The 18,520-nt window shown below is 50.9% G+C and overlaps 5 protein-coding genes across 5 annotated transcripts; 2 read left to right on the top strand and 3 right to left on the bottom strand.

Annotated features, from left to right (window-relative positions):
• Positions 1-79: 79 nt before the first annotated feature.
• Positions 80-1,570, top strand: BO95DRAFT_476321 (carbon-nitrogen hydrolase family protein). The gene is made up of 4 exons (XM_025589925.1): positions 80-227; positions 284-372; positions 483-916; positions 1,060-1,570. Exons 1-4 carry the CDS (start codon positions 183-185, stop codon positions 1,398-1,400), a joined length of 909 nt encoding a protein of 302 aa, XP_025438302.1. The 5' UTR covers positions 80-182; the 3' UTR covers positions 1,401-1,570.
• A 262-nt stretch (positions 1,571-1,832) lies between these two features.
• On the bottom strand, positions 1,833-10,022 carry BO95DRAFT_435497 (V-type ATPase; the record flags this gene model as incomplete). Its single annotated transcript, XM_025585188.1, has 19 exons — positions 1,833-1,887; positions 2,114-2,433; positions 2,486-2,583; positions 2,677-2,802; positions 2,852-2,934; positions 3,740-3,910; positions 3,955-4,039; positions 4,088-4,343; positions 4,392-5,033; positions 5,058-5,835; positions 5,907-6,001; positions 6,072-6,141; positions 6,172-6,347; positions 7,004-7,900; positions 7,955-8,622; positions 8,684-8,768; positions 8,874-9,261; positions 9,488-9,666; positions 9,930-10,022. 19 exons carry the CDS (start codon positions 10,020-10,022, stop codon positions 1,833-1,835), a joined length of 5,265 nt encoding a protein of 1,754 aa, XP_025438301.1.
• A 723-nt stretch (positions 10,023-10,745) lies between these two features.
• BO95DRAFT_485245 (uncharacterized protein) lies at positions 10,746-11,379 on the bottom strand (the record flags this gene model as incomplete). Its single annotated transcript, XM_025590392.1, has 4 exons — positions 10,746-10,823; positions 10,963-11,167; positions 11,197-11,241; positions 11,330-11,379. 4 exons carry the CDS (start codon positions 11,377-11,379, stop codon positions 10,746-10,748), a joined length of 378 nt encoding a protein of 125 aa, XP_025438300.1.
• A 970-nt stretch (positions 11,380-12,349) lies between these two features.
• Positions 12,350-15,571, top strand: BO95DRAFT_456343 (WD domain protein; the record flags this gene model as incomplete). The annotated part of the gene is made up of 7 exons (XM_025588394.1): positions 12,350-12,386; positions 13,063-14,050; positions 14,114-14,208; positions 14,260-14,663; positions 14,719-15,199; positions 15,253-15,400; positions 15,460-15,571. 7 exons carry the CDS (start codon positions 12,350-12,352, stop codon positions 15,569-15,571), a joined length of 2,265 nt encoding a protein of 754 aa, XP_025438299.1.
• Positions 15,572-16,919: 1,348 nt separating this feature from the next.
• BO95DRAFT_456341 (ATP-dependent RNA helicase eIF4A) lies at positions 16,920-18,311 on the bottom strand (the record flags this gene model as incomplete). The annotated part of the gene is made up of 4 exons (XM_025588393.1): positions 16,920-16,939; positions 17,002-17,895; positions 17,967-18,221; positions 18,281-18,311. 4 exons carry the CDS (start codon positions 18,309-18,311, stop codon positions 16,920-16,922), a joined length of 1,200 nt encoding a protein of 399 aa, XP_025438298.1.
• Between the last annotated feature and the right edge of the window lie 209 nt (positions 18,312-18,520).

The raw sequence follows: 18,520 nt of genomic DNA, 5'->3' as shown, positions 1-18,520 counted from the left end.
AAGAGTTACATAAACACACACCCCGCTCTTATCAAGGCGACTCCAACGCGGGGAACTCAATGACTCCACCATCTCCAACCTCCAACTTCCCGGCACTGGATGACCATCATGACTTTCTCTCTCGTCGCATTCCACAAAACATTGCCCTTTGCTTGTTATCCCTCACATAACTGTAACCCACAATGGCACCCATCCATCGAGTAGCCGTCATCCAATGGAACATCCAGGTACGTCGCTCGCTACCTACGCTGAATCGCAGCAAATCGCTAACCAACCCCCGCAGGACCTAGCCATCGAAGAAAACCACCGCAAAGCATGCGATTACATCCGCGAAGCCGCAGCCCAAGGTGCTGAACTCGCCGTCCTCCCAGAGTAAGCATCTGCACCCTCACCCTATACCTCAAACCCCCGCACCACCCCCCTTCCCCCGGGCACTTTCCCTCCCCAAACCCACCACACTAACCCACCCAAAACAAAAAAAGATACCACCTAAACGGCTGGGCCCCCTCCGACCCCCTCTGGCTCGACCACGCGGCCTCCACTCAGGAATACCTACAAGCCTACCAAGCCCTCGCCCGCGACCTGCACATCTGCATCGTCCCAGGCACGATCGTCGAACGTCACGAGCCGCAGCCCGCGACCACCAACCCCACCGAGGCAAGCAAAAAGGACGCCCTCCTCTACAACACGGCGTACTTCATCTCCCACGACGGCCGCATCCTGGGCCACTACCGCAAGAAGAACATCTGGCACCCGGAGCGCGAATACCTGACGTCATCTGGGGAGGAGCCGCACGAGGTGTTCGACACGCCGCTGGGGAAGGTGGGGCTGCTGATCTGTTGGGATCTGGCGTTCCCGGAGGCCTTCCGCGAGTTGATCTCCAAGGGCGCGGAGGTGGTGGTTCTGCCGACGTTTTGTGAGTTCGCCTTTTTTCTCTGTTCTGATTTGTTGTTTCTTGGGGATTGGTGGGTTGGGTGGCTGCGCCCGGTGGGTAATGGGTGGGAGGGGTGGTTTGTAGCTTTCTAGTTAAGAGACAGGCTAACTGAAGGCTTACGACAGGGAGTCGCTACGACGCCTCGCCCGCGATGCTGAAACATAACCCGGAGTCGGAGAAGTTGTTCCTCGAGACGACCCTCACGGCGCGGTGTTTTGAGAATACCTGCGGGATCATCTTTGCCAATGTCGCGCGGGGCCAGGATCCGGAGGACAAGTTCATGGGCCTCTCGCGGGTGGTGTTGCCGGTCGTTGGGCCGGTGGGGCAGATGGGCGATGAGGAAGGGGTGCTGGTGGTGGACATGGATTTGGGGCTGGTGAGGATCGCGGAGGAGAATTATAAGGTCCGTGAGGATATGGAGAGGGAGGGGTGGCATTATACGTATAGACATTCTTCGATTGCATAGACTGTCTTTTTTTGGGATTAGAGGAGATAGTTGCAGATTTAGAGAGTGGGTGCAAACTTGCAACGTTGTTGGATTATGGCTGGCTATGTGACTTTCTCCAGAGATGTTCAGAAACACGGCCGAGACGAACTCCAAGGCCTGAAATCCAACCATAAATATGTCATGTCAAGTGTCACAACTGTTGCACTAATGAAGCCAAATTGACAACCATTGGGAAGAAAGAGACATAAGCACAGCAGCGAAAATAGTCAGAAGCCACGGCCGGACTATGCATACCCCACGACAAGGTGGAAGCCATAGCCAGATACAGACTTCTCCCATATTCGGCTGAGATCAAAACAGATTAAACAACGAGAGGAAATAAGACGACACTGAGTAACAACCATCAACACCAAAGCTCCATACCATACCGACCGATCAGCCACGCATACCCTATGGCAAGATAGGAGCCATAGCAAACCTAGCCGTATCCTTCAGCGAACACCCCCTAAACCACAAAAGTCACAGAACAAGCAAAACAACAGAAAACCATGCTTGCTGGGAGCATCAATACCCAACAGAGCTCGCTGAGAGCAGACCAGAGGGATGTTGAAGTACAGCGTAAGCACGCAATCAAGAACAAAGAGCGATGAACGATGAACCAAATATGAAAGGAGATGTAAGCTAGGTATCACGATTCGTAGCTGATCAACGAACTTGTCAAGCCCGCTTACAGCTCGAACTCATCAAGCACCTCGAAATCAGAAGTGTAGTCCTCATCAGTGACGAAGTCGAAATCGTCAGCGTCGTCGTCCTCGGACGCCTCGGAGTCGTCACTGTCATCCGTGTCGTCATCGGCCGCTGGTTCCTCGACGGCCAGCCAGTAATCGACCATGCTGCGAGGGTTCTTGGCTGTCTCAACTGGAGGGATAGCCCGCGAGCCGACGGGGAGGAGGTCGTTCATGTATTCCATGATCCAGTTGAGTTCGTAATCGTGAGGACGCTTGATGACCTGTTTCTCCCGTGATGGGGAGTTTCGGTCAGTATGTCTCTTCTTTGTTGAGAAAAAGGTAAGCAGGAAGGTGTGTGAGAGAGAGAGAACTCACCTGGCAGAGTCTCGCACCGTTGCTCGGATCGAAGCCTTCGGCCTTGAAGTCCCATTGGCAGAGGCGGCATGGGGCGTTCCTCACATACAAGCTGCCCACTGTAACAAAGTCCTGCATACTGTTCTGCTCACAACTGAGGAAGAAGGTGAGTGGAAGGGGCTTTTACAGAACGTAAGGTGTGGGGTACGTACGGCTTGAAGTTCGTCGGATCGTTGCACCGGTCACGGCATTGGAAGTAGATTTCTTTCCAAGCGAGATGACGGACCTCCTGGGTGCATCTGGTGAAGATGACAGGAAATCTGTATCCGAAACACATGCTTGATGGTATCAGTATGTGATCTGTAGCTACGGTGAGTGTTAACTTACTTGGCTTCAGTTCTTGGATTGGAAACAAGCGGGAGATGGTGGGACGCTCAATGTGAGATGAGGTGGGGGGGAGAGAATGATTACTGGCCGAGAGAGAGAGATGAAAAAAAAGATGAAGCTTTACAGAGAGCAATGGAGCGAGTGTGGGAGATGAAGAGGAAACAAAGGTGAGAGAGGCAGACGAAGAGAGAGGAGGAGGGTGGAGAGGATAAGAGAAGTGAAAGGCAGCTCGAACACAGTGATCGTTGCCTGATGGTAATCACCCTCACTACAGCGTGTTACTCAGCCTTTGAGACTTCTAAACGAAGGCATACAAGCTAAACTTCTTCATTTTTCTGCTTGCCATCTTGCGTAGATATGATTATCCCTTTCATACATAGTCTACCCAGCAACATGGCATACGGTGGTGATATACTTCGGATCACCGGGCCGAGCGGCTATTGGCCACGCGAGTCACGCTAAACATGGGCTTATCTGATAGTGACCCACTTCATTGGTACGCTAAGCCCTTTTTGGTATACAGGTCTGTACCTACAAGGAACAGCTGCTACCCATGTTGAGAGGGCATGCTTCATCATAAATCAAACCTAAACAGTACGGGCCCTCTCCTTGAGTTACTGTACATTGCAACTGCTAATCTGCAAATGGTCTCAATTCTAAACAAGCCGCAATCATCCGCAGTCATTAGGCGATACAAATTCGTCAAATCTTGGCAACCGTTCATCTACCATGCGGCCGTGGAATTCTTGAATCAGAAGAAAATATAAACATAAGGCATCATCAACTCCCCGCAAGAGACTGAGCCCCTCCAAAAAGACTGGCTACCAGGACAACAGAAAGCAACCGGGTGTATGAAAGTAAAATCAACCATCCAACTCTGGGACTCACTGAACCTGGCTGACAATCTCGCTAGCGCGGGATAGGCTCTCCACCATTTGCTGGCACTCTTTCCGCCGGCGGATGGTGTAATCGCTCTCCTTGAGGAGTTCATCCAACTCGTTGTTGCGGTACATCATCTCCAGGAGCTCGCGCTGCATCTCATCCTTGGTGAATCTGGCTCTGTGTTAGTATCAAATATAAAAAGCTCGTGGGATCGAACTTACTGGACAAGGGTGTACATGATGGCCTTGGGAACCATATCGATCATGGTGCGCTTGACAATGTTGAAGTACGATGTGATAAGCAGCTCTGTTTTATGTAAGCATCCAATCTGCAAAGATATTCAACAGTACTCACTGATCACTTCAACTTCGCTGCTCTCCCGCTCGGACAGGGCGGCAGAGGCCTTCAGAGTGGGCGGTGGCGGCTCCATAGCAGCCATCTTCTTCTTGTTCTTCGAGGCCCAGAAGCTGCCGAAGAACCCAGAGCTGCCGGTGTCGGTAGGGGTCTCGACCGAAGGGCTGTTGGCCCGCGGAGGGAGGGGCTTGCCGGTCTTGGGGTCTACTTGCGTCGGCTTGCTTCCAAGTTGACGTTCGTTGACAATAGCCATGGCCTGATCGGTCAGTATCGCTCAGCTACAAACATTGTGCGAATAACTTACGCGGTGTCCGTTGAGGAAGTCGGGGTGTCCAGTATTGATGTAAACCGTCTCCATGGCGATAAGATCCCGAACCAGTTTGTTGGTCGGCTCCATGCACTTCTTGAAGAATCCAATGACCACGGCATGGAATTTCTCCTTTAGCATAGGATACCTCCGGAAGAGCTGCTTGTTCAAAAGCTGACCAAGAATGCGGACGAGTTCGTCGTACACCAAGGAAATACACTTCAAGCTAGGATCCTCCAGTCGCTTGATCTGTTGCTTCACAATCAATTCGAAAGCGGTCGTGCCAACGAAGAGAGCTGGTGACGATCCGGAAGAGTTGTAGAGGATAGTACGGATATCAATGTCCTTCACCTGATCAAAAGGATCGACTGCCTTGACACCGTTCGAGTAGAGCTCGTGGAACACGAAGCTGATACGGGCACCTCCGGACAGCTCAATACTCGAAAGTTCGGTGTTGTTACCCTCCAGCACAGTGCGGTACTCATTGCTGAACTCGGTGATAATGTTCAGTATGATGTTAGCGCTGTTACCGAGCATCGAGTCGCCAAGCTGCGAAAGTTCGGAAGAGTATTTCTGAAGAGAGGACGAGATGCGGGCCTTGATGTCGGGAAGCGTTTGCTTGATGTGCATCATGAGGATCTATGGCATGGTTAGCGCACATACAGTCATGTACCAGGGAGCTATGCGCACCAAGTTCAACTTCCTGGCAAGATAGGGCGTTCCACAGTATGACGACTTGTTGCGATAAGCCTTGTGGTTCTCGAAGAAGTTCTTCTCGTTCTCCAGCGCATACGCAATGGGCTTCTTGTTCTCAATATCGCGCTGACCGCGGTTGACCACCGGCACATAACCCAGGCGCAAGGGGATAATCCTGCCCGCAAGAATATCCACGACATCGGTGCCCTCGTCCATCAGATCCACCTTGGTCAAGACACCGATGGTACGCTGACCCTCGGGATCCACCTCGCGCGCCAGCTTCAAGCCATCCGAATTGGCCAAATCCTGGTTAGCGGAAGTGACAGCAAGGATGATAGCATTGGGCTTGCTGATATACTTCATGACCATGTCCCGAATCTGTTTTTCGATGTCCTTGGGCTGATCACCCACCGGCACCTTGGTCAAACCGGGCAAGTCAACCAGCGTCAGCGTCAGGACGTTGGGCGAGTAGATGCGGAGGTTGATCGGGGCGGGCGAGATGCCGGCGTTGCGGCCAACTTTCTGTTCGGTTTCGCGCACGATTTCATCGCGAATCTTGTTGAAGTCGTAGAACTTTTGGCCGGGAATGTGCAGGAACTCGCCGTACTCGTCCACGTTTGCCTCCTTATCCGTGCCTTCCAACTCTTCTTCCTTCACACCGTTGGTCTGTGCGTTGGCAGCGGGCTTGTTGATCAGTTGCAGAATGAGGGGTCTGCGAGTGACAATTCCGGAACCACGGGGCAGGCTAAGGGGGTGCAGGGTTGGCAATTAGCGAATGCGACAGTGGTTGCGATGGCGACAATAAGGGTCACTCACAAATCGCGGCCAACAATATTCTCCAAGACGGAACTCTTTCCGCTAGACTGCGAACCGACGACGGCAATTTGAGGCAGGTCGATGGGGTTGTGAACCTAAACAGAACAAGCGGTGTCAGTATGCGGAGGGGCCGCAGGAAAGCTCCACGAAACAGCAATCACTTACTCCGACAGTAGCGAAGACATCCTGCAGCTTATTGACCAGGGAGATCAAGCTGGGATCGTTGACATTTATCCTGTCCGACAAGCGAGGTCAGCCAGTCAACCTAGCATCGAGGGCACGAGGGCCCAAGGGGGAGGGGGGATTGCGCACGAGAAGCCAGTTGGGCTTGCCATGGCTGGCAATGATGATTAGGGAATCGCTCCAAATTAGAAAAAAAAAAGCTTTATCTGGTAGAAAGACAGCAGTCAAGTGTATGGAATCGAGTGTATGAATGAATGCCTGTTAAGGGTAGTAGCTGTGAATGGTGGATTTGGGGGGGTAAGTTGAAGGGGGAAGAGTGTCGGAGTGAGCGAAGGCGGCGGCGGCGACGGGAAGTGCCAAGTGTAGCCTTTCGCTTCGGCCCAGATCAGTGAGATAAAGATCGATACAACAGCTACTACAAAGCCACAACAGCATAAAGAATATTACCAATGGTGGCGACTCAAGGCCTTGCTGTTAGTCAACGTATCGCTACAGAATACACGGTTGGAAGCAGCAGCAAAAGTTCTTTCTCTTGAATGTCATAATGCAAAGCCACGAATTCACTGGGACGCGTCATGTGCTTCTGGCCACCCAAACCGGCCAAACAATGATGCTGCCTGACCACTGACTCAAACGGGCTCAAAATCTATCATTGTTGGGCAAATAGAATTTTCTGGAAGATCTTCAACGAAACTGCAATAACTACAGATAATGGGAATTTGCTATGCTACAAAGCTCTTGAAATTCAAAAGAAAGAAATGACGACACGATCTCGAAGATTCTCTCCCGGCCGTGTTGATATCCTCTACTCATCCGACACCGAAGCGAAACGCTCCGACATGGTTTGGAGGATCTTCTCATACTGGAAGGAGTTAGAATGATTACGTCGTGGCATGCAAGAGAATCGGACTCACCTTGTTAGACACCTCCGCCTCGTTGTCTGGCACTTCGAACTTCATGTTCCGCAGAGCGGTCTGGATATCACCCGTGGCGTCGCGAACCTTGGCCCAATTCTGACCCTGGGCAACGGCCTTCTGCGCTTCGTCATGGTAGCCCATGAAAGCTTTCATCATGTACTCAGTCTTCCACAGGGGACAGAACTGATCGTAGTCACTGTAGCCGTTCTGTTGCAGGAAATCATCCTTGACCATGGCAGCCACATCCAGGGTGATCTTATCCGAGTCACCCAATGCCGCCTTACCGACCAACTGCACCACCTGGTCCAGATCTTCCGATTTGGTCAAAAGCTCACGAATCTGATCACGCAGACGAGGGAACTCGGGGTGGTGCTTCTCGTAGTACCGGTCCAGAACCGTGGTATACTTGCTGTAGGAGATCGACGTATTAATCGAAGGAAAGTGCTTGCGCTGAGCCAGCTTCTTGTCCAAACCCCAGAAAACCTGGACGATACCGAGAGTGCTGCTGGTAACAGGGTCCGAGAAATCACCACCTGGAGGGCTGACGGCACCGACAATACTGACACTGCCGGTTCTCTCGGGGCTTCCGAGGGCGATACTCCTTCCGGCACGCTCATAGAAGGAGGCAAGCTTAGCACCAAGGTAGGCGGGGAAACCCTGATCAGCAGGCATCTCTCCCAGACGACCGGAGATTTCACGGAGAGCCTCGGCCCAGCGAGAACTGGAATCCGCCATCATAGCCACGTCCTTTCCTTGGTCACGGAAGTATTCGGCGATCGTAATACCGGTGTAGATAGAGGCTTCACGGGCGGCGACAGGCATGTTGGAGGTGTTAGCGATCAGGCAGGTACGCTTCATGATAGGCTCCTTGCGACCGTCGATGTCGATGGAAAGCTAAAAAGACGCTGATCAGTAATCGTTGGTGTTCTTGCGGGAAAAGCGACAAACCTCGGGGAAATCCATCAACACTTCAGCCATCTCATTACCACGCTCACCGCAACCGACGTAGACGATGATATCACTGTTGGAGAACTTGGACACACTCTGAGAAATGACAGTCTTACCGCATCCGAAGGCGCCGGGAATGCAGACGGTACCACCTTGGACACTGGGGAAAAGAGAGTCCAAGACTCGCTGGCCGACAATGAACGGAGAGTCGGAGGCCAGCTTCTCGTTCACAGGTCTGGGCACACGGACGGGCCAGGTGTGCATCATACTGTGCTCAGTCTTCACGCCATTGAACTCGATTTCAAGAAGTTTCTCATCAACTGTGTAGCTACCAGCCTCGGCGATTCTGGTAATAGTACCCCTCGCGCGGGGAGGAAGGATGATCTTGTGGTCATTCACCAAGCTGTTCTCGAAAACGGTACCCCAGATGTCACCACCAGTGATGTGATCGCCGACCTTGTATTTCCCAGGCTTGAAGTCCCATTTCCTCTCACGATCCAAGGCATTGACTGCAATACCACGGGGAATGTAGATACCCTTGGACTGTTCGGAGATATCCTTCAGGGGGCGCTGAATACCATCGTAAATCGTTTCCATCAAACCGGGACCGAGCTCAACCGAAAGAGGCTTGCCTGTACGCTGAACGGGGTCGCCAACCGTCAAGCCAGCTGATAGCGAAAATTGTTAGAGATTGAGATGGTGGAAAGCGGGAGATGAACGGTGCTGTACCGGTTTCCTCGTAGACCTGAATGGTGGCCTTATCTCCATCGATACGAATGACTTCTCCGACAAGCAGATCATGACCGACTCGACACTGCGGAGATTATCAGAGACGATAAAGGCTGAGTGTGGGGTTGTATCGACATTCGAGTCCCCCGTGCACTGTTATGGGGTAGAAGGAGCTGCGGGGAGAACCTACCAACTCGTACATAGCACAACCGATCATATGCTCGGCCACGACGACGGGTCCGGAGACGGAGAAGACGGAACCATGCTGGTTCTCGCCATCAGCAGCGGAGGGGGCCATCTTGTGTGAAGTATGGTCGTGGATGGAGGGAGTGGAGGAAGAGGGGCGGCGGTGGATGGGAGAAAGAGGGGAGGAGAGGCTGTTGTCGCTGCTGCAGGATGATGAAGTGGGCGACACGGGGAGCGGTGGCAGTTCCAACTGCTGGTTTTGGCCTTCTAGCTCAGGCGGTGATGACGACCTCGAACCAACTCCCGACAACACTGCGGTTTTTTGACTGGCAATCAGATCCAGCAACGAGGGTCGTGTGCGAAGTCGAGGCACGCCTAATCCTAACATCCGACTATAAGTTAATTATTGCTACAATATTTCCAATTGAATCGGCGTTTTCTCAGGTCTCGAAATCCAAGCTCTCCTAAGGATATCTGGGGCGGTGCAGGCTACCTGTTTACTCAGCCGTTTCTTGGAGACCGCACGGACGATCACCGGTCAATGGGATTAGATACTAGCTCCATCGTCAATAGCATCACAGCTAAACTCGATGGCCTTTTCGACCTTACATTACTTACTTGCGATATGTACATTCTATATAGGACATAGATTTCCTTTTGGCAAAACAAGATTGCGCTTCAGACAAGGTCATCGAAGTCCATGACACTAGATAAGAGCCCTCGCCACCGAACATGTCTGCCGTCTCTTCATATGTCCTACTGCTCGATAGTGGTTCTTGATCTCTTTGGAGCTCAGCCTACAGGATCTTGGACATAATGGTCATCGTTAGGGGTAAAAAATTTATAGGTTGATAATATAATTCATTTAGTCCTAAAGTACATGATAATCCAGAGGAACATTTCCACGCCTTGGCGAATCGCATCCTTTACCATTAATCATCGTCATGATTCATCACTCAGGTGACCAGTTTGGACTGGATTCAATAGGGGTGCAAGATTTTACTTCTATGGATGCCTGTAAGTGACTTGTAAAATTCATGGGGAGAGGATCTCAACGTACGCCGCACTGCTTGCAAGAGCACGAGCTTCCGCAAGTGCAGCTGCTGGGTCCACTGCATCCGCAGGTGTTTCCGGAACCGCAATCGCAACCCATGTTGTTCGAAGTTGTGGTTGAATAGGATGATAAATGTATTGATTTGATCGTTTGACTTATTATTTTGGCTTCAACGCTGATGAAAGACTTGGGAACCTTGGGGACGAAGAAGTTATCTCTATATATACTTGTAGGTGCCGTGGCTTGAATCATGATGAGGTCAGTTGACAGATTATGTCATGGATGGGGAAGACAAAGACCCGAGTCAAGCCGAACCGATCGCATGTGTCGCACATAGATCCGGGCTTACTGTCCGATTGGTAGTGGTTGCATCGTCCTCGAAGTTCCTGACTTCAGTATAAAACTTGCACTGGGGTAAGTGGTTCTCTCGAGGCCCAGGCCCGGGGTAGACGGCGGCTTGGAGCCTCACATAACATCAGTGAGGCTCAGGCTGAGCAGAGCCAATGGTTGTACGATGAGGAAATCAATCGATCATTTTAGAGGTCTCAGTTGGAGGTCTTAGCCAATTTTACATATATAGTCTTGCATCTGAGAATGTTAACATAGCTCTTTCTGATAAAGTTGGGGGATTCATAGCTGAAACAAGCTTGGCCATTACAATTCAGCCCAGCGGAAACAATATCAAGTCAATCACACAATCTCCTTGAACATCATGCAGTTAAATGCGTAGTATGAAGGGCGAATTCTCGACCAAGTGATATATGTTATGTACATGGTGCTTCTGATTCTCGTGTGTTCCCAAGATGTTCAGCAAGAAAGCTTTCAACTGGCCCAACCCGATATATGTTGTCTTGAGAATTCTATGATAAGCCAGGAAAACATAGTGACGACGGTTTGATGCTGTGTATGGTACAGTCAATCTGCGACTCTAATGATTGGCAGAGGGAGCACCGATACATATGTATATGTTGAGATACCATAGATAGCTGCTGTTCATATCTGGCCGGGACAAACATTGTCTTTTAACAAACCGACTTACCATGGCCATTTGCGGAGTAATGAGGACACCAGGGAACTTCCGACGGCACCATGCATCAAAACCAGCGGTGAAGGATGTCGGGCGTTTGATCAGACAATGACAAACATTTTGTTTCTGACCTTGAAAAAGTCTCTCGAGCCATTTGATTCGTAAAATTTGATCCGAATCGAAGTAGATAGTTCTCTCACCCCCGTTATGTCTTGTCCTACAGTGAAGTTTAGACTTGAGTCTCACTCTGACTTATGCAGCGTAGTAGGGGTAGTTGTCAAGCTTCTTGTTCTGAAAAGAGGTATAAAAAGGTATTCAACCTCAGCAGTAACGACATTGCCTGTACACTATGCTTCAAGTGCCTCCCCGGAGCAATGACACTTGGAAGAAGAGGAGGAGGAGGAGGAGGAGGAGAAGGAAGAAGTTCATGGCTCAGGATTGGCCAGGATAACCCCTCCACCTGGGCTGTAGCTTGTGGTACCATATGGCCCATTTGAGTCTCTTCACATTTACTTGCCATAACGGGCGGTTGGGTACATCTACGACATGCAACTAGGCCAAATGAAACGTAGTGGCGGACTCGGGCTCCTGCATGGCACGCCTACTTTTCTACATACTGTAGTAGTATTCTCGGTGGTTGTGATATCTAGCCGTCAGAGGCAGATAAGGCATCCGATCAGCGATTGCTCATGAGCGTACCATGCCCCTGAGACAAAAGGGACAAAAGGCATGAGAACAACTCATTCCATGTGGCCAGACAGGTGTGCAGGTGATGTGTCGGGCTGCGGATGATCTGTGGCCAATATCGGTTGCGGATCTGTGGTCGTGCCCCTCCAATTCGGGTTTCCTCAGAATCGAAGAGTATCAGATGGTGTTGTTTGCGAGTATGTTGAAACCGAGTTAGCTGCGTGTCAGCTGCTTGCTTGATCGAAGAGGTCTTGGGGGTTCAGGTGATGCAAGCATCTCTGCTTCAATCCAGCTTGGGAAGGGCTTTTGGATATCGCTGGTTCTGAAACACATACTGTACATGACTTGCATACGATTTCAGAAGATAAGGAACACCAAGGTAATGTGTAAGATATAGTAGGAAGCTCAAGGTAGTAGAAAACATACATACTGAACTAGTGTTGATCGCTGGTCACATATGAATGAATCATATTCGAGTTATAGTACGGGAATGATTGCCTTTTTCCATGTATCGTCATACCCCCGTATGTATCATGGATATCGTCATTCATAGTAACTAGCAACTTGAAGTACCGTAGGTTGACTCGATTCGGTAGCAAGTGGATTCCATAGACCTCTTTGTTTCGAGTCTCTCGGCTACTCAGACAGTTGGAACTTTGTATAAGCATGTTTAGCCTCGAGACCAGGTACAAAATTGAAATGGGCAAACGAAATGATGGTTAAGTTTATGGGACTGATGAATTGGGCAGGTGTGGGTAATGGAAGAAAGAGCACGGGGGCAGAGGGAGGGGTGGGATTGACAGGCAGGCAGGCATTCAATAAGCATTGATTGTCGGGGGGCTGCTTAGCCCCACGGGAAGACAGTTCAGTCAGTCAATCAGTCAGTCAGTAGTCAGTGAGACCCAGCAGCCGCCGATGTGCTCGACCTCAACCTCCGCTCTAATCCTCCAGTTGTTCCTCAATCAACCCACCTAAAGTTTTCTCTTCCCCTCGTCCATAATATTCCCTTTCCACTTACTAGGTTCTTACATATCTCCGGCTTGGTCATTCCGGCCATTTTTAAACCTGTTTTTGGTGCTCCCTTCACACCTTTCTAGCTCTTCCATTCCCCATTATCCGGTGACCTCTCGTGGGAGCAGTCAGTTAACCCCCGTCCAAGCCCGATAAGCCCTCTCCGCTTGTCTACTGTAAGAAGCACTTGGCTCTCGACCAGCACGCATGGCAGAGCTCATCTGAACGCCATGTGATACAGATTATAACTAACAGACGCTCTGCAACAAGCAGATTGGTAGACTACTGAGGCTCGTGACAAGGTTGCAGACGTACATACAGTACACTGACCTTCGGCGAACATCAGTGAACCGCCACTGATAGAGGTCTGCTCCCCTGGTTCTCCAACAGAGCCAGGTGAAAGGGCAGATCCAGAAACATTCGAACTGGCAGACAATCCTCCTTCATATATACCCTCCTCCGCCGCTCCCGACCACCCCGACCACCCCGATCCCCCTCCACCCCTCGCATCCTCGCCGCCACTTCGCACCACTTCCGCCACGAGCGGCCTTTCCGCAGCGTCCCTCCGTAACTCGGTCATCGGTGATCAGATTGGCACAAGAAGTCCTAGTGGCATCTCATCCAGATCGTCTCGCCGACGTCGCCGAAGTATAACACCTACCTCTCGAGGTCCGATAACAGAGGGTACGGGAGGTCTTGCGGGAGGAACGGCGAGCGAGGCCGGCCATCAAGCAATTCAACCACACGACTCATCGGCGGGCTACACACCATCTCCCAAGCGCAGGCGCCTGGCAAATATGCGTCCCGATGGGATATCCAGTACAAATGGCTCTTCCCATACGCTTAACGGTTCGCCTGCATCTCCATCGCAAAAGGCAGCATTTCCGTTGTCGATGAACGGCCAAGCCTTGCATACAACCTCCAATGGAGACTTGCACACAAATGGATCGCAAAAGTCGAGGCTAAATTCCTCTACCTACTTCGGTCACGATCGGGAAGAGGTTACAAGGATCTTGATACAGAGTCTCTACGAGCTTGGCTATGACGGAGCGGCATCATTGTTGAGTAAGGAGAGCGGTTATCAACTGGAAAGCCCAGCGGTTGCTACGTTCAGGAAAGCGGTTCTTGAGGGGCGATGGGCTGAAGCGGAACAAATCTTGGTCCACTCATTTCACTATGAACGGGATAGTGGCAGGGGAGGACGTCGCACCGAGCAGCATCCCACCAAGGAGAGATTAGTCTTAGTGGAGCATGCCGAAAAGAACGAAATGCTTTTCCATCTCCGACAACAAAAATTCCTGGAGCTGTTGGAGGCTCGAGATCTGGGTGCGGCTTTAATAGTTCTCCGGCATGAACTAACACCCCTCAATTATGACATTGGTCGTTTACATGCTCTTTCGAGGTGGGACCTATACCTAGCATTCCCATTGATCAGAAAATGTGCCGCTAACTTACAATCAAAAAGCCTCCTCATGTGCCCTCCTGAGCATCTTCACGATCAAGCTGGTTGGGACAGCCCAATAAGCTCTTCTCGAGAACGTTTATTATCGGAATTATCAAGTATGTCGCAACTCAAATCCATTCCATCAATCTGAACTCACACTTCTGCAGAGTCCATTTCGCCTTCTGTTATGATCCCGGATAATCGTCTTGCTATTCTTCTAGACCACGTCAAGCAGAATCAAATCAACCAATGTTTGTATCACAATACGGCAAATCCTCCCTCTCTATATTCGGACCATATGTGCGATCGAAAGGATTTCCCTCTCCGGACAGAGATTCAATTGACCGAGCAACGGGATGAAGTCTGGTGGTGCTCCTTTTCGCATGATGGGACCAGGCTGGTCACAGCCTGCAAGGATTCCACAGTGATTCTCTACGACACGGATACTTTCACTGTGCTCCACACGCTCAAGGAGCACACAGATGGTGTTGTGCATTGCGAATTCAGTCCGGACGATTCGAAACTCATTACTTGCTCCCAAGATAAGACCGCTCGCGTATGGAGCGTCGAGGTAAATCCTCCGCTTAATGCTCTCATTCCTTTCGAAATGCTAACACGGAACACAGACCGGCCGTTGTCTGTTAACCATAAATCATCATCGGCAACCAGTAACGTCTGCAGCATGGGCTCCAGACGGGGAGACGTTCGTCACGGCTTCTCTTGATCTTAGCACGCAACTTTGTTATTGGAGCATGCGCGGGCATAACCTACACTCTTGGGATGGTGGTTTCAGGGTACAAGATTGTACTATGACTCCTGACGGTCGGAGACTAGTCGCGGCGGATCTGGAGGGAAAATTGCATGTTTACAACTTTGCCACGCGTGATGAAGAATATTGCCTTACAACGAAAAGCAGGCCGACGTCGGTGGCTGTCAGCAAGGACTCGCGGTATCTGCTTGTTAATCTGGCCGACAATCAACTGCAGCTTATTGACCTCAACACGACGGAAGTGGTACGGCGCTTCCAGGGGCAGAAACAGGGCAATTTCGTCATCCGCAGCGTCTTTGGAGGCGCTGCTGATAACTTTATTGTGAGCGGGAGCGAAGGTGGGTTTTGGGTTTCCCTCCTTTGTTGGATGTTTGGGCTAATCCCGTCACAGATTCTCGTATTTACATCTGGCACAAAGAGAATGGAACTCTCGTCGAAGTGCTGGAAGCGCATACCCGGGGCTGTGTGAATTCATTATCATGGAATCCGGCTAATTCGGGGATGTTCGCCTCAGCAGGCGATGACTACATGGTTAGAATGTAAGACGTTACCCTATCTACCCCACACTTGATAGAGTTCAGGCTGACTATTTTTCAAGATGGACCAAAGAACGCGATACACGACCGGGTGCTGCAGCGGCTAAGCATAGGGCTGTGTCGGGGAACGGGTTTGCCCGCACCAGTGCTCTGCGTTCGACATCACGGTTCTAAAGGAGCCTCTCCTGAAGAAGCTCCTAATGCTTTCTTTCCGAATGTTGTTATCGTACCTCAATGGAGGCATAAACACCGACCTTCTTCTAGCGGCTGATGAAACTACCCTTTGGATCGAACTCCCTGCCGATCTCCACGGCTATCTACACTCGATCTCTCCCAGATCCCCTACCACTATGCCACTTTTGATCCCTGCATATAAGCATTTTCTGGTCTTTCCAGTGATTCTACATAATAAAGGTGTGCAGGCGCCACTGTTTTTGGTACACATTCGTATATGTTGTGCATCGATTCCTTCAGACCAACCACCCCGCCCCCTCAAACCTCCAACCCGATATCTCCAGCATTGTTCTGTCATACCTCGGCAGTCATGCCAACCGCATTCACACCTCGTGCCTATACGACATATAATGACATTACATGCTGACTTCTCGTCCGAACCCTCATTCGTTCGACTTCGTTCTTTTTCTTTTTTTTTTTGATGTTTTCGCAGTTTGGGTGATCATGAAGGTTTGGGACAAATCGAGGAACTGGTTCCTGGGCGGCGAAGTGAGAACTTGGATCTGGCTTATTCCTTCCTTTTTTTATATCTCGCTATGAGTTACTCTACTATAGGTATCAAATATCATTACTTATTTCTCTCGATGTCTCAATCTCTCCCGTCTGGTGCGGTCTCGATTTCACTATTCGTGCCGTGAGCATGCGTGGACCATTGAGTTCAGCTTGGGAAGGCTATTATGGTATGGATCCGCTTCTGAGGCTGGGGTCCTTCTAGGGGCGAGGCTTTGCAGACTGAAACAATGCACGAATGGATCCACTATGATATACCGAGAAACACACGAAAGGACATGACGAAGGTTAAATTAAGTAGCGGACCGCTTTTTATATTGTGTTGGAAATGAAAAAAAAGGAAAATAGTGTATCTCCTGACAATGAAAAAGAAACCCCAGAAAAAGCTAGAATTACCCCAGATGATCGAAAATTAGACGCCGCGGATAGTAAACAAAGAGATACGATAGAACGCTGGTCGGGCGTCGAATAGACCTTAAAAATGAACAAGACCCTTGCATAAGCGTCATTTGATGGTGACATAACTGGAGCCTTGGTTAGCACTGCGCGCACTGGATTGAATGTCGAGAAAACCTACCAGACTAGTAAATTTCCCATTTCCTCCACACTAGTGTTGACTTTCCGTCGTGCCCAGAGCCTAGATGCTCTCTTTCGATCATGGTGGGAAGTGATAAGAAAGGGTGCCAGCTAGTGAGCAACTGATTTGCGGGACATCCCATAGCTCGAGCGCAACTTGAACTTTTGGAAAAGGAAATTGCAGATAGATGACTCGTAAAGATTAGGAAAGGAGATCGGCAACTGTTGGGGAGGGGATTAGCATATGAAATTTTGGTTTCCAATGATTGGGTGGAAGCGCTTACCGTTCATAGGCATCTCATCGATCTGAGTGGAATAATACAATTCAATGTCGCGGAGGATGCGCACGTCGTCGCTGGTGACGAAGTTGATGGCGACACCCTTGCGGCCAAAACGACCGCTACGACCGATACGGTGGATGTAGTTCTCACGGTTGGTGGGGAGGTCGTAGTTGATGACCAGGGAGACCTGCTGGACATCGATACCACGCGCCCAGACGTCGGTGGAGATCAGCACCCGCGAGTTGCCCTGGCGGAAATCCTGCATGATGCTGTCGCGCTCCTTCTGAGGCATCTCGCCGTGCATGCTGGAGACGGTGAAGTTGGCCTCGCGCATCTTGTCGGTGAGCCAGTCGACCTTGCGGCGCGTGTTGCAGAAGATGACGGCTTGCGTGATCGTCAGGGTGTCGTACAGATCGCACAGGGTATCGAACTTCCACTCCTCCTTCTCGACGGCGATGAAGTACTGCTTGATGCCTTCGAGCGTCAACTCGTCACGCTTGACCAGCACGCGCACGGGGTCGGTCATGAACTTGGTCGTCATGTCGAGCACATCGTAGGGCAGCGTGGCGGAGACGACCACGACCTGGGTGGCCGGGGGCAGGTAGCGGTAGACATCGTAGATCTGCTCGCGGAAGCCGCGGTTCAGAAGCTCGTCGGCTTCATCGAGAACCAGCATCTTGATGTGCCGGGTGCGCAGGTGGCGGCGGCGGATCATGTCGGCAACGCGACCGGGCGTTCCCGAGACAACGTGCTGACCATAGTCGAGCTTGCGAATATCCTCTCCGATGTTGGTACCTCCGATACAGGCGTGGCATTGGACGTTCATGTAGTCGCCGAGGGCCATGATGACGGACTGGATCTGGGTGGCAAGTTCGCGGGTAGGGGAGAGAACGAGGGCTACCGGCCAATGTGTGAGCTTTTGATTCCGCATGCAAGATTGTGGTGTGCAAATGGTGTGAGCCACATACCCTGGGTTTCGCGAACAACGGTATCGATAACCTGGAGGATACTGATCGAGAACGTAGCTGTCTTACCGGTACCGGATTGCGCCTGGGCAATGGTATCGCGACCCTTGCAGATCTGAACGATCGCACGGGACTGAACAGCGGAGGGGGACTCGTAGCCATAAGCGTAAATACCACGAAGAAGGCTTTCCTTCAGGTGCATGTCCTCGAAGGTAGGAGCCACAGTGACCTCCTTCGAGGTGTTGAACTCCATCCGGTCTGAATTTGCGCGGTCAGTGAATGAATCCTCGATCTCAAAGGTCATTTGAAAGTCATACCATCAGCGCGTCTGTCAATACCGTCCGCCATTTTGAATCCACTGAGATATCTGATAGTATAAATTGATTCAAACAATAAAGGACCGCAGTCTGGAATCAGAGGTACTGGTCTGGTGGAGTGGCCGGAGCTCGCGACTTTTCGCAGCGATCGAGGACTCACCGCCCGCTCCACGTGACCGCAATTCGCCCGCAAAGCTCTCATGGGTGGCGCCGATAGAGCGGCGTAACATCCTCCAATCT

This window comes from Aspergillus brunneoviolaceus (assembly GCF_003184695.1).
Source record: "Aspergillus brunneoviolaceus CBS 621.78 unplaced genomic scaffold BO95scaffold_74, whole genome shotgun sequence".
NCBI classification, from domain to species: Eukaryota; Fungi; Ascomycota; class Eurotiomycetes; order Eurotiales; family Aspergillaceae; genus Aspergillus; species Aspergillus brunneoviolaceus.
This window is presented reverse-complemented; position numbering and strand designations above follow the sequence as displayed.

Excerpts from the sequence above, each read along its gene's own strand:
- BO95DRAFT_476321 (XM_025589925.1), top strand. The coding sequence starts at position 183 with ATGGCACCCATCCATCGAGTAGCCGTCATCCAATGGAACATCCAG. Across the intron at positions 228-283 it reads TCATCCAATGGAACATCCAG|GACCTAGCCATCGAAGAAAA; the intron begins GTACGTCGCTCG and ends CAACCCCCGCAG. Across the intron at positions 373-482 it reads GAACTCGCCGTCCTCCCAGA|ATACCACCTAAACGGCTGGG; the intron begins GTAAGCATCTGC and ends AAACAAAAAAAG.